We start from the raw sequence: 16,122 nt of genomic DNA, 5'->3' as shown, positions 1-16,122 counted from the left end.
GTAACTGATTGTTCTATAAATACAACACTTCGGGACAGGTTGTCATTTTGGCTTTGAAGTGACTTTAGAAGAGCTGTCATGTTCTACACCTGCACATATGGTTTGACATGACAGGATACCTGTGTGTTATAGTGGTTTGACAAATATTAAAATTATTTTCTTTACTGGTTCAACTTCAGCTTTCCAAGTGTTGAATTCCTTGTGATTCATACGGTTTGTGACGAGGTAAGGGCACACTCTGGTGGCAGACAGAGGTGCTGCACACACCCAAATCTGAGACAGCGATTTAAATGCCAGGAGGTGAATTTATTTTAGTAACAATTAGTATGAAACAATTACTAGAAAACAAGAAGCAGATAATGGTTATGCGAGGGAATGGACAATATGATAGAGGTGACAATATAGTGCAATCCAGCTTTGCAACAAAAACTTTGCTTATAATGTTCAAATTGTGTTTAGTTAGTGGTGCTGAACTGCAGTATGTTGTCAGGTAATATTTTGTCCACTTCCTGTACTCATCAGTTCATTTCTCCACAGTCAAACAAGACCTGGGCAATCTGGATAAACATGTTATATTATGATATATGTAACTTTTTTTATCATGATAACATCTTTGGAAAATTTAGTTTAATTAACTGGCAAATTAATCATCAAATTATATAACGTCTGACAAATCAAGGTACATATCATCACTCTAACATAGTGTGACATACATTTGCCTGCAACAAATGTTTGCATAGCCAGTCCAATCCCAAGACTGCTGAGAAACCAGCAGGGATGGCATTTCTAAGTGTGAAAAGTCATGCCAGTTCTTTCTGACAAGGTTCACACATGACTCACCTCTACCCGTGAGAAACTGTCAAGATGTTGTTCACACAAATTGCATAATATACAGTCCTAGTCAACAAGCTGGAGCATCAACCTTTTTGGTGTTAGCAGCTCTACATAATTCATTTGAGGTTAAACCCAAAACCAACAAACCAATGTATACATTGGTTTCAACAAAACAGGCATCCAGTTAAATTATTAGAAAACATTAATCAGACTAATTCAGTTCAGAATAATGTTGGGTTAGCAGCTTCTGAAGACAGACTACACAGTTGCACATCCCTGTGGCTTCAAGAATTTGGGAAGCACCCGAAAGATGATGAGGTGTTCACTGTGGTGAATCACCATTTCAATCGAGCTTCAAGTCTCTGCAGGTACATTATCATTATAGCTGATGACATTAATGAAAACCAGTGACTGGAGTGTAGTGAACCCATCTCATGATAAATGTTATGGTTTGGAAAATAAAAAAAAAAAAAGAGTCCAAGAATTAAGGTTAATGGAGTTTGTCAGATAAAGCTGCAGAGGAATGAGTGATTTGGCGCCAAAAGCTTTCAACTGAGACTGATTCTTTGTAACTACTATCACAAATATATATCAGTGAGACAAACTGCTGCCTCATCAGTACATCTATTAACACCAGGCCTTTAACAGCTCATTATTCACTTGTGTTACTGCAACCCAAGGCGTCCTATTAAGCTTAACGTCTACTTTCTTCCAATTTGTGAACTCCATTTTGTATGGAGTTCAGTACACAGAAGACCTACACTAATGACAGGATTGAGTGCTGTTTGAACTACACTGCTGATGTTCAAGGTGTGATTTTTGTGGTGCAAATGAGAACACTGACCTTCATGAGCTTTAACATTTGAAAGAGCCTGCAGCAGGTTGTACAAAGTGCCCACACTGGATATGAATGCACAACAATCCCAAGATGCTAGGCTGCAGCTGGAGCACACACGTCAGCCTTGCTGCTTTAAAATGGTTGCAAAGCTGTGACACATCCCAAAAGCAACGGACGAGAAGCTTCCCATTAATTTCTGAATAACTAGAACTCCCTAAACACATAGGTCTGACAAAGTACAGCTCAATCTGAAAGTCTGACAAACTCCATCAAGGCCTGACAAACGTCATGTGAGGTAATACAAACAAATTCAGAAGAAAGATAGATTTGATCTCAGTTAAACAAAGTAAAGCTTAGTATGGCACATGTAGAACAAACAAAGAAGGCCAGTATATTGCTGACTGACAGATACTGGCACACAGCTGTTCCAGTGCATCACTGGTCTTTATCAGGTTTGTAGATAGACAGGGTCCGGGCTGATGGGTCGGTGGCGTTGATCCAGCGTGGCATCCAGTAATGGGAGAGCCACTCAGCTCGGCCTGGAAAGTGCTTCTCAAACACCTGCCTGAAGTAGTAGGCCTCTTTGGAGCACGGAGGGTTGTGAGGGAACGTCTTGTGAGCCTTCTCCATCTGGTCATCGTTCACCTAAAAGAGGACAGAGAACAGATCAGACACTGTGGAACAACAGATGAGCTTCTGTGCTAGGTGTTGTCCACATAAACATGTAAATCTATGACTATGTGAAGCATTTTAAGTTTCATTTCTGAGGCCTTTATAGTTTTGTAAAGAGATATTAGTGATTTAGTGCACTCCTCGATTAAAAAACTCATTAATTATAAGAGATATCAACAAGCTGTATAAAAGCTAAGATGGCATTTCTAGACCTTTCTGGAAATAGTACCAATTTGTAAAGCAATTTTTGTTTTTGCACCATAGCGCCCCACAGTGGCAAAACTGCACAACACTGTGGTCTGTGTTTACACATGAGGCAAATTTGGTTGCAATATAGCAGGTTGAAATGATTTGACCACACCCACAAAGGTTTGTTGGCCAATCATGGAAAAGTAATATCTTAAATCAAACAGGAAGTGTTCAGGGTCATCCAGACATGGTGTGTAACAAGTTTGGTTGAAGGATGTAGGATAGGGGGTCAAAAGAATATCCGGTGAAAAATACAAATGATGGGAATTATTTTATAATCCAAATGGGTGTGGCCTACATCAATCTCATCAAAACATTCTACAATAGCTGTTGGCTCATTTCTCATTACAATAGCACCATTGTGAAGAAGCACTTAAGTATGGGGAAGCTGTCCATCAAGTTTCAGTCTTGTAGCAGTTATCGTCTTGAGATATTCGTCATGTTTCATCCTGTTTTGTTCATTTCCCATTTTTAAAACATTAATCTAAAAATAACTTACATATATCTGCACTAGAATCACAGCTCCTATCTCTGCAACATGTTGTACAATTTATCTTGGCTACCATGTTTCTAGCTGCAATCGTGTAGGTTGCCAAAAAAGGTACATAAGAAAATAGAAAAGGAAATTAGAAATAAACTGAGCTGTCGAAACATCCAGATGCCCTGCTGTTAAAAGTCTGTGTGATCTGACTGTATAACCATCAAGTCTGGAATGTCCAGATCCACAACTCATCAGGTCCACAGGAGCTTCATGCACAGTTTCAGTTAATATTGGACCTCCGGAAGGTCGACTATGTGTACAGACTTACCTGTAATTTGTAGCATGTGTGGAAATAAACTCAAATTTCTGTACTATATGTCTAAACTGTGTTTAAGTTTATATTGTGAGGCTTAGCATTAGTCATATCAGTGGCAATGGCTGAGTTCTAAAGTGCTACCTCATAGGGCATTTGATCTCCTCACAACCCAATAAGCAGCCTTGTAGACAGACAAAGCTCAGGCACGTCACAGTAACCATGACAAGTGTCCCAGTAAGCCACGTCAGTGAGTAAGCTTGCACAGTATCAGAGGACCCTGGAACCGACTCTCCTAAATGGAATGCAGCCATCGTTAAGGTTATTAACGATGGCCTCAGGTGGAGTTTCTGCAAATTTCTTAAGGAGTCTGTGTGCTCTGACTTCACCAGACCTCACCCAGAAGATCATCTGTAATCCACAGCAATATGTATGTGACAATAACTACTACTACTAATAAATTATTTACTAGTTTTACTGTGCATGTCAACCATAATCTTTTCTTTTGCAGTCAGCCACAGCACTACAAAGTGTTGTACTGAATTTGTGAAGTGAGCTCATCAGTCACAGGATGTGATTCCAGGACAGTGATGACTCCTTGTGGTAGAAAAATGAAGTTATACTCTGCTTTGTCAAAATCCTAAAGCTCCTAAACTAAAGCTGCTGTATATATGATAAACACAACAAGTCATTCTCATTCAGTGCCCTAATTCAAATGATTATTTAAACTATTTCCTATCAAAAAATGGCTTTTCATAAAAGATGTTTTTTTAATCATGGAGGCCATTAATGTCTCTCACTCGAACTACTACTTCTTTCGTTTGATGAAAATTGATCATTGATCAGCCACTGGATGATTGGTAATACAGTAGCCATAGTAACACATACCATTGATTCCAGATGTTCCTGCAGGCAGGTATACCAGGACTTCTTCACAGACATCATACCATCACTGAAGGCTTCTTTACGCCTCCACAGGATCTCATCAGGCATCAAGTTGAGACCTTTGAAGGATTCCCTCAGAAGGTGCTTCTCCACTCCATGCTGCTTACACAGGACACACAACATTATTACAAAGAAGGACACATTTTACTGCTGGAAATCTGCCCTCAGGGATCAGGTCCTGTTTTGGACATCAGACAGTGAAGGTAATCAAAGCCTGACAGAAGACAAAGCAGCTGCAAAGATCAACTGACCTTAGGAATCCTCATTTCTTCTGGTAAGGAGAGGTAGTATGCTGTGAATCTGTGGTCCAGGAAAGGCACTCTGAGCTCCAGACTGAAAAATGAAAAATAATTCTTAAAAAAAACCCTCAATAACTCATTATAAAGTGGTGCAGGAATAAGTCATAAACCCAGAAATAAGTTAGCATTTTAGCACTCCCAGTTCCCTTGTCCCAGAGTCAATGGGTTTTTTGAATGGGTTTTTGGTTCAATGGCTGAAATAAAGTCTGTGATTAAAGCTCTAAGTATTTTCACTTTTTTTTATTCTACAACATAAAATATGTCAGAAAATACCCCACCTGTGATTTTTTTTTTCTATTTTATGGATCTCAAAAAAGGCAATTGCTAACCAGTGGCTGAATGAGACTACAGAAGTTGTCAAAGTCAAAACGCCAGCACATGAAAACTGATCTACTCTGATCTAATTTCCAGGTTAGCTTACAGAAACAGGTCATCCCTGCATGAAGAGATGGGATGATTATTGGACACATGGGCACAGGACACGGCAAATTAATTATGTTTCCCCTAAAAAACTAACTTCATCAGCTGGTAGAAAATGAATAATAACTCCATTACTATCATTTATCAGTGTTCATCAATTTTTATTAATTTACTTATATAAAAAATCTGTTCTACCTTATTGATTTTGACGGATTTCATTTATGCAGCTGTTCAGGCTAAACCTAATAAATTATTAAGGTTTGATAAATCATGGTTTGCTGTAATTTTAATGCATTATTAATTTTATTCTTGATGCTCTTCAATCATGTTGCTGTTGACCACTTTGTCTTTTTCTTCTCATGAAGGTTTTCCCTGTTTGTGGTTAATCTGAGGACAATATTTTAATATCTTCTAGGCATTTTCATCAAGGCTACTGAAAATTAACATTATAAAATAACACAATATGAATTAGCACAATTTCTAACATCAGTCCGTTATGTCAGTGTATTTCTGCCCAGTTAAATTAAGTGCTTTCCTGAATAAAAGCACAAAAAACTGAAACTGCACTGATGAAGAATACTCTATTTTTGAATATAGGCACGACAAATTAATTTTTCACTGAAACAACAAAAAAATGAATATGATGTTTCTGGAGTTGCCACTAGCATTCACAGACAGAGAGTATCCTACAATTTAACACCAGTCAGTCGATCAGCAGCAGACGACTGGGCAGCTATAATAATGATCAATTAATGGTTTAAGTTGTTTCATCAGGAAAAAATGCTAAATTATTTTTGTTTCCACATGAGTATTCAATTTTGTTTAAGGAGTGTTCCTAGCCTTAATTGGTTAGTGATGGCAGTGGTGGGAAATGAAGTAAAAGGTCTACCCATGTGCAGCGGTGGTGCGATCAGCACGGAGAACATCAAACAGGTAGAGTTCCTTCATCAGTCGAACACTGTCCTCTGCTGCTGCTTTAGGAGTTGGAGCCTGAAGGAGGAACACAGATCTGTCAGCAGGTACTCTTTATTAAAGCCCATGTCAGACATTTAACCCTTTCCATTACTGTCAGCCTCTCTGTGTAAACAGCCAAGTCCATTTACAAATACATTGTGATGGGAATCTTACTAGTCTGAACTGAATGCAGTCAGAGTAACAGAAAAACTTGATCAAGAGTCCGTCATAGGTAGTTGAGGAGATTCTCCTTATGTCAGACCATATCAGTCCTGTCTTCAATCATCCCATCACCTCACAGATGAGCCCTGGTTGAGTGGTAGCTACACTCTCTCCTGCTCAGTATTGTGTATAGAGTTTACCTGTGATTTTCCTCATGCTGTTTTGTTAATCCTACTTCCTGTGCTAGCACTTCCAGTGCCTGCAGCTCCAGCAAGCCAACTCATCCACCCTCGCCCTTGCCACCAGGAGATCCTCAAGAGGTGAGTGTCCTTTGGACTCACAATGGCCATTAATTATTATTGGCTATTATCAATAGCAACTGTCACAGTCCACCTGTGATGCAGTCTGTGAAAGAATCTTTGTTCTCTCTCTCTCAGTTTCACATCAGTGTTTAGTAAAGATAGACCGATATGTTTTTTCAGGGCCGATACCGATTATTAGTAGTCAAGGAGGCTGATAACTGATATTTGGAGCTGATATTCATTTGCAGTAAAAGTGAAAATATTGACGTCAAAATTTTGAATAATACAAACTCCAACACTTAACTTCATTTAAATTCCGTTAAGCATATGTTTATTAAACAGCTTTTCCAGATTTGCAACATGTTAAAGGTTTTGTTTTTTTTATCTTAGACAATAGACATCTTTGTTTTAAAATTCTAACAAAAAGTGCAGGGAGCTCTCCAGGCTCAGCAGCATGTCTTGTAAAGTTAAATGAAATAAACTAAAAATAAATAAATGTAACAAATAAATAGCTCCCTAAAGTTTTCCAAAATTTCAATATAACTGAAATGTTATTTTATCTTTCACTTATCTTTGTTTTAAGTTCAAACTTTTTCTCCTCTCCACCATGTGTGTGTGAGCACTGTGCATGCACAGCTTTTATTGCTGATTGGCTGTTACCCATGCCATGGCTCTGCGGGTGGACAATGCTGGAGACAGAGTAGTGACTGCAGACAGATTGATCTCTTATCGGCCGTCGGATTAAAAAAAAAAGGCCAATGCCGATATGCGTCAAAATGCCGAATATCGGCACTGACAATCGGCCTGGCTGATAATCGGTCTATCCCTAGTGTTTAGTGTTTTCTGTAAATGTTCTGAGTAAAGCTGTGAGCTATATTAACGTAAAAGACAACTAATATATATGTAAATAACAAAACACTGTTATTGTGAAAGATAGAGGAAGGCAGCAATATTAAATATCCCATGTGTGAACAGGGCTTAACAATGCAGTATCTTAAGTGTGTGTTGAAAACACTGACATGGTTCAGGTTAACCAGCAGACTGTGGAGCATCTATGTAACTATGTCCCCTGAATGAATTCACCAAAGAGCATGTGAAAGCACGTTCTCTTCAAGGAGTTTAGTTTGGTCACATAGTTCATTACTTCCAGCTCTTCTTCCTCATTTGTTTTGTAGCTACTCCTCTGCTGAACTGAAGCAGTGGACTTTCTCCTGATGCTAGTCTTTTTTTACCTCTGTGTCTTCTTTGTCACTTCTACTCCTGGTCGCTCGCCTCCGTCATCCTCCTCCCTACTCCCTGTTCTCATTCTGTTAGCCTCCATTGTTTTTTTGTTTTTTTTTTTTTTTTTTTTTTTTTTTTTTTTCCTGTGTTTTTTTTCTTCTGCCTGCTGTGGCCGCTGCCCACTCCCTGAGTTAGCCTCCAGTTTTTTCCTTGTCTGCTTTTGTCTACAGAGCCTTAACAAAGGTGAACTGTTTTCAACTTTCTCAGTGTCACACATGTGAGTCCTTCTAATTCTGAGCTGTGACAATTTAAACAAAATCATTACCTTACAAAGCAACAACAAAACATTAATCAAACCTTAGTTTGATTGGTTCAGTTACTGGAGGACTTGCCTTGTGGAAGTAGATGTATCCCTGAGTCAGCTCATCAGAACCCTCTCCAGAGAAGATCACCACACTGTCTGTCTTCTCCCTGATGTACTTGGAAACCAAGTACATCCCTACAGTGGAACAAACAGAAGTAGGTGCTTCATTTCAAGGAGACACTTAATGACCTTATTAGAATGCTAGTACAAGTGATCGAGGAATGCACCATAATATAAACACACCACAAAGCAAAGTCACAAAAAATTACTACAGTGCATACAGGACTCTCTGAAAGGCAGCTAGATTTTTTCTTGATAAAGAGCTACACATTACAACCAATGTTCATGTCCAGTAATAAATGACATGGAATGATACCAAAGTAAAATCTTTTAATCAACAAATGACCATACAAATGACCATAATAACATATACCACTCCAAGACTGACATTTAGTGACAGGCAGGTTACACCAGTTGACATATAAACACATAATTTCACACCTATGGCCAATTAACCTGATTAACCTGCATGTTTTCAGACTGTGTGAAGCCCGAGGAGAACATGCCAACTCCACACAGAAAGGCTGCAGACTGTGGTTTGAACAGTGCTAATCACTGCACCACCATGCTGAGGATTCTATGTTTTTATTCTATTATTATATATCTAATATATTTATTAGATTAGATATGTTCATTTAGTGGATTGTGTTACAGTTAATGACGTGTGCTGTCCACACTGACCTTTTTGACTAACTAATCCCACTGTAATTCAAACAGGGAAATCAGGTGGAAATGGAATGCGATGGTTCAGCATTCTCAGACACATCAGTGATCACTGTGATCAGCTGAAAAGTGAGCGACTCAAACTTTTTCACACAGACACTCCACATAAAGATTTCATGGCAAATACAATAAATACACCATCAGTATATAAGGTAAACCTGTACAGTGTTATATAATCCAGTGTTACAGACCTTAGACCGGAGCAAACTTATTTTATTTTTGTGAAGTTAATAATGTTCGGTTTTTGTTGATTCAATCAGAAATATGTTGAATAAGCTCTGAGCTGAATTTGAAACCATCATTAGATGTAATATTGTACTGCACTGAATAATACTGAACTGTTTTGATTTTGTTTGAGTTTGTTTTATTTTATTATTACCGTAATTTCCAGACTATTGAGCACACCTGAATATAAGCCACACCCACTAAATTTAAAAAGAAAAAAAAAAGTACATATACAGGCCGCACTTGATTATAAGCCACAAGTGTGTAAATGTTTTTGCGGCATGAAGCTCGTTAGCCGTAAAATCTAATTAGCCGCATCATTGTTTAAGCCGCAAGGTTCAAAGCGTGTGAAAAAAGTAGCGGCTTATAGTCCGGAAATTACGGTATTTATTATTGATATATATTTATATATATCTAAATGAGGACAAGTGATAAAATAATATTTATAAGGCTACAGCTGTGGCCCTCTTTTAGCATAACAGCACAACATCAAATACATTTGTTTCCAAATTGTCACTAGCAAAAAAAAAAAAAAAAAACACTGCACCATAATGCATTAGTTTGTAGTTTTTCAGTACCACAGATTTCCAGCAATGCTTCATTTTGCACTCACCAACAGAGGCACGTATGGTGGTGATGTCGTAGGTCTCCAGGTGGAAGATGACTTCCTCTACTGCTTGGATGCCTTCCTCTGCAGTGAAGTTCACCTCATGGTGTTCACTGCCAATGTGAGCTGCAACCTGACAAACACAAAACAAACAAATTATATATTCTATCATACACTTTCCAAAAAAGCAGTAAGAAAAAAGGCTTTGGCTAATTAACTTTTTAAAGAAGCTAAATTAGTTCACATTATGGACTATTATCTGTGTGGCTTTAACACTGCTGCTGAGGAATGCTACGTGTTATGAAAGTCTTCTATCAGAGAACTGACCTTGCGAGCAGCTATGATGTCTGGACTGTCCTCTGAGCCAATTGAAAATGTCTGGATGGGATACTGCAGCTTCTCCTCTTTGGCCAGTTTCACCAGTGTAGCAGCAACCAGACTGGAGTCCAGACCACCTGAACAATAGACAACATGAAAGAGGATCACAAACCTCATTGAATCCCCCCGGTTTCATCAATAACATTTTCCAGGAAATAAATAAACTCAGCCAGTGACAGCATACAAACACTGAGCAAGTCACTACATTTCATGTAAGAAAATGTGCAGTAAACTGTGTCGGAGAATACACTGAATGTGCATCTTAGTTTGATCAATTCACTCTATTTGAGAATCTTTTTGGTTTGTTACAGTTAGGTATTACTGTAGGTTTTTAATGAGGGTTTATGTTTCAATAAAGAATTAAAGTTGCTTGTACATCATTCTATGTCAACAGTGTCATGAAACAAATGACCACAAAAGCTGTTTCAGTACACAGATGGTAGAATTTGAAATTACCTGACAGAAGACAACCTATTCTCCTGTGAGCCATTAGACGTTTCCTTACAGCATTCTCAAACAGGGATCTGATGTTGCTTTTCACTGTTTCCTCATCAAACCCTGTGGAGACATCGGTTGTTATGCCATATAAATGTAAAATGCTCACCAAAGGACTAAATAACATTAGTTAACAATGAGCAGTTGCATACGTGTAGGTAGTCTCTCCATGGTGTCGTAGATGGCGTGAGCAGGCTCTTGCGTGCAGCAGTGAAACTGCTCCATCTGAATAGACTGAACCTTGCCATTCTTCTTCAAATCAAAGGCCTCAAAGTACCCAGGGAGAAAGGGGACAATGTTGGCAGGGGTGGCCATTGCATGGGTAATGTCTATAAGGCCTGTGATCAGAATAACAACAAGTTAAGCAGTGCTGAGAAGGTGAGAAATGTTAGGAAAATGTAAGACCCAAATTCAAGACCGGTAATAAACTACCACATTACCTTTAGCCTCGGAGCAGACAGCAAGAAATCCATCATCGGTGAGGAGTTTGAACAAAGGTCGGACACCATATGTATCCCTTCCCAAAAAGACCTTTCTGTTGGCAGTGTCCAGCAGAATGAAAGCAAACACACCATCCAGGAGAGAGGCCATCTTCTGGATGCCAAAGCGGTCATACAGGTGGAGCAAAATCTCACCATCCACTTTAGTCTGGTAATCAAACTCAAACTTCTTCTTCAGCTGAGAGAATATATGAAAGATAACACACACAGGCTTATTTTAGCTTATCAGGTTTTCTTCACATAAAGGTCTATCCCTCTCCCCCCAGTGTAACACTGGATTAGACAAAACCCACTCTCCTTTGGCATGGGGAGAGTTTGGTTGTCTCCATCTCCTGGTCACAATGGGACCAAAGTTGGTCAGAGAAAAAGCTGTTTTCTTTTTCAATGATACAACAAACCCTGCTTCACTGAAAAGTGGATTTCTTTATGGGAATGCACATGTCTCATCAGCATGGTAGGCTGCTCCATTCAGACTATGATTGATTAGTATTAAGGGGCCAAAAGCGTGCCAAGAAAAAATTACCTACATCATTACACCACCAGCAGCCTGGACTGGTCTTGTTTGAGATACTTTTCTGTTCACCACAGTTGTAAAGAGTGGTTATCTGAGTTACCGTAGCCTTTCTGAGAGCTCCAGCCAGTCTGACCATTCTCCTCGGACCTCTCTCATCAACAAGGTGTTTCTGCTTCTGCCACAGGACTGCTGCTCACTGAGTGTTTTTTGGTTCTGAGTAAACTAGAGACTGTTGTGCATGAAAATCCCAGGTATTCAGCTGCTTTAGAAATACTCAATCCAGCTCAGACCATTCAGTCCAAGGCTAACAAGTGTCAAATATGTTGTTATGGTGAAATTATTACCAAACACTCTGCCTACATAGTCGTCCAACAGTTATGGAGCAGCATTTTTCTCTGAAAACACTCACCAGTTGCAGCTAAAAACGATGCTATGAAAGTGTAGAGTGAACCAAAACAGTGAAGCTGTGGGCCAGACAGCTAAAGCTCTGTGGACCCGAGAGGAGCTGCACATTCAGCTGATAATTCTCTGTAGGTTCATCACTACGAGTGAACCCTTTCACACTGTCAAACTCATTTTCTACATTGTTATTATAAACAGAACAATTATAGCCATCTTAAAATCGATTTATATCCATGTATGAACACACGTTTATAATTTTAGAATTATATTAACAAAATAATTAGTTGTGTTTAAAAATGTGAGGTCTGACAAGAGATAAGTGGGCATAGAGCAGTGCTGCAGTTGCTCTGAACACAAGCATGCTGCTTTTTTAAGATTTAATACTGTGAGAACTGTGCAGATGTTGGCAGTATGGATTCTACCTACAAGGCTGTTGGCTGAACAGAGGCTGGATAGTTATATATCATGGATCAATGTGTGTGTCCTATACCAAAACTATGAAACTCTGACGACGTGAAATTAAACAGTAGTAAATGACTGCTGCTGACAAGTTACTGAGTAACTGATAAAAAATTATATCTCAGAGATACTATGTACTTATTGTGTGCTTATAATCTAGGCTTGATAGGCAATGATACCAACAGTGATCTGCTACAGTCATTTACAACAAAAGAACAAGTTGCTACTCCATATCACCTTTTACCAGAAATGCAGAGCAGTTAAAACCAGTTTTAACTTTCAGGAACTTTGATGTGAACCTCACTGCTCTGTGATGCAACAGTCCAGTGTTTCAATGTGTGAATCTTTCACAGTGCATTTCACAGTGTAACTATGGGATTGAGAATGTCTTTAGTTATTCAAAGCAGAGTTTCTGGAACCACTGCCAAGAAATCCCTCCAGAGAAGTACTCATATATCCTTACCGTGTGATGGTTGTAAATTTCTCCATTGTAGCAGAGCCACAAGAAAGGAAACTTCTTGATGCGTAAGGGTTGCATGCCGTAAAGCTGGTCCACAATGGCTAGCCGGTGAAAGCCAAAGCAGCAGTTGGTGAAGCCATTGACATTCTCAAAGCGGAAGGCATCAGGGCCCCGGTGAGCAATCTTCATGGCACTAGTGCACTGAACTGAGAGGCACTCATCACTGCCGAACAGAGCCCAGATACCACACATTTCACTGCTGCTGAAGATGGACAGAAAAAAGAGAGACAGACAGATACAGTTTTGATTCATGTGCAGTTTGTTTCGATACAATAAAAGACTAATAATATGACATGTAAAATTACTGTGGCACACCAACTAAACTGAGTCCAGTACCAACACTTGCTTGTTGGTATCATCTCCAAACAGTCTCCCATTTCTAAGAAATGTTTTAAAAACTGAAAAATGCTAAGGATGTATCAAATCTGCCATAAGCCAAACTACAATATTACACTAACGAGCTATTGTAAGCATTAACATGACAGGTTACTGCAACAGAGTGTTCAGTTGTGTATGTGTTCTACCTGTTCTACAGCTGGTGAATTACAGAGGATCAGTTACACATTGTGCATAAAAAGAAACACTCTATTCTACAGAGACAGTCTGTCCCCACTGGCAACAGTCTGGTGACGGCTCAATAACCAACACCACAATAAGCCTTTACAGGCACTAAAGTGGTGCCCAGCCTCTCTGAGGTCTGCGGATGAAAAAGGACCGCTGAGCTTTTAGGGATATTGCTGACAAAGAGAGTTAAGGTATTATTACATTATACACCCAGTGAGAGGTTCCCAATAACAAAGCTGTGTTTTCAATTTTTCAAATTGCACTCCGGTTTGGAGAAATTGGGATCTGGGGAGTTCAGAGCCCAGATGTCATGTTCCTCAAGCCATTTCTAAACTGTTTTTGCGGCGTGGTGAAATGCACTGGAAGGAGGCCCCTGCCACTGGGGAGTGCTGTTGCCATGGTGGGGTGTGCTTAGTCTGCAACAATGTTTAAGTGGCTGGTAGGTATCAAAGTAAAATCCAGATGAATGACAGGACCCAAGGTTTCCCAGAACAACACTGATTGTAACAAGATGACCAATGTTATTCACTTCACCTATCAGTGGTTTTAATGTTGTGGCTGATCAGTGACTGTGATTTCTTTTATTTGAACTTGAACTTGTTCTCTGAACAATTTAACCGCAGCTTTTACTATACATTCACTGTTTAAAATGCCTGCACAACAATACCACTGAACACTTGAAGGCTTGAAGCTTTAAATGTAAAAATGGGAACCATGCAGCACATTGTGGACCGCGGCAGACTGCCTGTATGTAAAACACCTGTTCATGTCTGTTATGGTGCTGAATTTTCATTCAATGCAATGTTATGCTCCGTTCTCTTATGTCACCCACCGCCGATATTCATTTAAAAATATAGTACCAATTAAAAGTCTGCTTTGCTATGGGCAAAAACTTTAGCAGCTAACAACACCGTTATAAAGCTCTCATAAATGATTACGTTGTATTGTTTAACTCGCACTTATTGCAGTATAATATCATAGCGTTTTATTACCACCATCTTCTTCCAGCGCGTGGTGCTTTACGCTGCGCTGAAAACCTCCGGCGGACGGAGGTTAGCAACGTGAACGACAATATCCTGCTAGGATTTTGGAGATGCTACATGATGGATAATATATACTCTGAGTCTTCAGGAGTGCCTCACTAATTCGGAAGCAGGTAACAGTCATGCAAGCTTATGCGTATACTTTTTACTGATGACATATTAACGGGAATATGAATATGAAGAAGTTTTTGAAGCAGAATTCTGCTCCAAACTCCATTCAAGTGAAAGCCACTATCTCCGTCCACAACGCGAGTATATACACAGAGGAACAACACTAAGCCACTTACATTGTTCTTCAAACGATTCTCGTAGAGATGATGATGAGGACAGTCCGTTGTGCCCGGTACACCGCCTGGAAGTGACTAGAGCAGTATGTAACCGGAATTAGTGATTCTGTCTTCAAAATAAGAGCACACTTACATGCAACAATAAAGGAGCTATTAGCTGTTAAACATATAATTGGTAGACACACAGGTAGCAGTAGCAGGTAGCAGTAGTGAATAATGTATTCTGAAGGTCTCGTGTCTCCCTGCAACAGTGAGGTCGCTTACATCACTTACAGCAGCGGTGATGCAACAGAACTTACTATTACAGAACACAAGAGTTTGATTGAGTAACTGCTGCGGAAGCAAAGCATTTACTATCTTCATCTGTGTGGCTGCGGATTTTTATTTGAGCCAAATAGTAATTTTATAGCAGCAGCTGCTATAAAATTTAGATGTACAGTCTGGAGACGTGATTGATAAAGATATGGGGAGGAAAGTGGCAGCCTGCCATAGTGTATGCACTCTGGGGGAAAATGTATGGAGAACACAGCTAAAATCGTAGTGTTTTATAATCAAATTCAGATTCATAAAAAAATCCAGGCAGATGTTTGAAACGTGGAAACTTAAATGTACATTTGGTCCAGGAGATGTTTGGGTTTCAAGAGTGATGGCCTGTAATACGAAGGCAGTTTAACCTCCTCTGATTTAACTCGGGGTTAGTCCCGACTGTCCTTGATCTGTGTTAAACGGTACTACCACGGTGGTTCAGATGTCAGTAACTTGAGTCGGTGTTAACTTAATCGGAGTTAGTGCGCGTGCATAAAACGGGCGTGCACCGTATCTCTCAGATGAAGAGCGCACGTTAATTCTGTCGGTTTACGAGGAATTTAAAGAGAATCTAACGACACAATGTAAAACCCCAGCTGCCAACAAAGACAGGGAGACTGGTCACATGTTCTCTGGATTCTTCATCTGTAATATGAGATGTAAGGACACGGAACATATGTGATAATTTCTCGGATACTTGGATTACAGACAACACGTGGGTCACATGTCTGAGAATGAGCTGTTCCTGTTAATGATGTTCTGCCTGGAACACTCAGGCTGTATATGTATGAATGTAATGCTGTTATGTTCAGTATGAAATTCATGTTAACAGTATTTCAGCCTCAGTGGAAACTGAACCTGGATCAAATAGAAACCTTCTATAAAGAGCTACACATTCATATTTCCATCATTCCCCACCCCCACCCCCATTTAAATTATTATTCAAATCGATAATATGCAACACTAATGATGCTCAATTCTGCTG

At 39.4% G+C, this 16,122-nt stretch overlaps 1 protein-coding gene across 3 annotated transcripts; it reads right to left on the bottom strand.

Annotated features, from left to right (window-relative positions):
* Positions 1–285: 285 nt before the first annotated feature.
* asns (asparagine synthetase) lies at positions 286–15,114 on the bottom strand. Of its 3 annotated transcripts, none has more exons than XM_018695234.2 (13): positions 15,017–15,114; positions 14,832–14,906; positions 12,881–13,139; positions 10,983–11,220; positions 10,695–10,880; positions 10,504–10,605; positions 9,997–10,124; positions 9,676–9,802; positions 8,083–8,189; positions 5,941–6,041; positions 4,584–4,665; positions 4,276–4,431; positions 286–2,317 (listed from the first exon to the last, which is right to left on the bottom strand). In XM_018695234.2, exons 3-13 carry the CDS (start codon positions 13,127–13,129, stop codon positions 2,108–2,110), a joined length of 1,686 nt encoding a protein of 561 aa, XP_018550750.1. In that variant the 5' UTR covers positions 13,130–13,139; positions 14,832–14,906; positions 15,017–15,114; the 3' UTR covers positions 286–2,107. The 3 variants fall into 3 exon arrangements, with proteins under 3 accessions (XP_018550750.1, XP_018550751.1, XP_018550749.1); XM_018695235.2 differs by having other exon boundaries at positions 12,881–13,136; XM_018695233.2 differs by having other exon boundaries at positions 12,881–13,136; positions 14,832–15,095.
* Between the last annotated feature and the right edge of the window lie 1,008 nt (positions 15,115–16,122).

This window comes from Lates calcarifer, linkage group LG3 (genome assembly GCF_001640805.2).
Source record: "Lates calcarifer isolate ASB-BC8 linkage group LG3, TLL_Latcal_v3, whole genome shotgun sequence".
In the NCBI taxonomy this organism is placed as follows: Eukaryota; Metazoa; Chordata; class Actinopteri; family Centropomidae; genus Lates; species Lates calcarifer.
Note: the sequence above shows the minus strand (reverse complement) of the source record. Positions and strands in the feature narration are given on the sequence as shown.

Bases quoted from the DNA above. Each gene is read 5' to 3' on its own strand.
- asns (XM_018695234.2), bottom strand. From the start codon at position 13,129: ATGTGTGGTATCTGGGCTCTGTTCGGCAGTGATGAGTGCCTCTCAGTT. The intron at 10,881-10,982 runs GTAATGTGGTAG...TTCTGATCACAG, and splicing joins TGTCTGCTCCGAGGCTAAAG to GCCTTATAGACATTACCCAT. The intron at 2,318-4,275 runs GTATGTGTTACT...GTCCTCTTTTAG, and splicing joins AGGAACATCTGGAATCAATG to GTGAACGATGACCAGATGGA.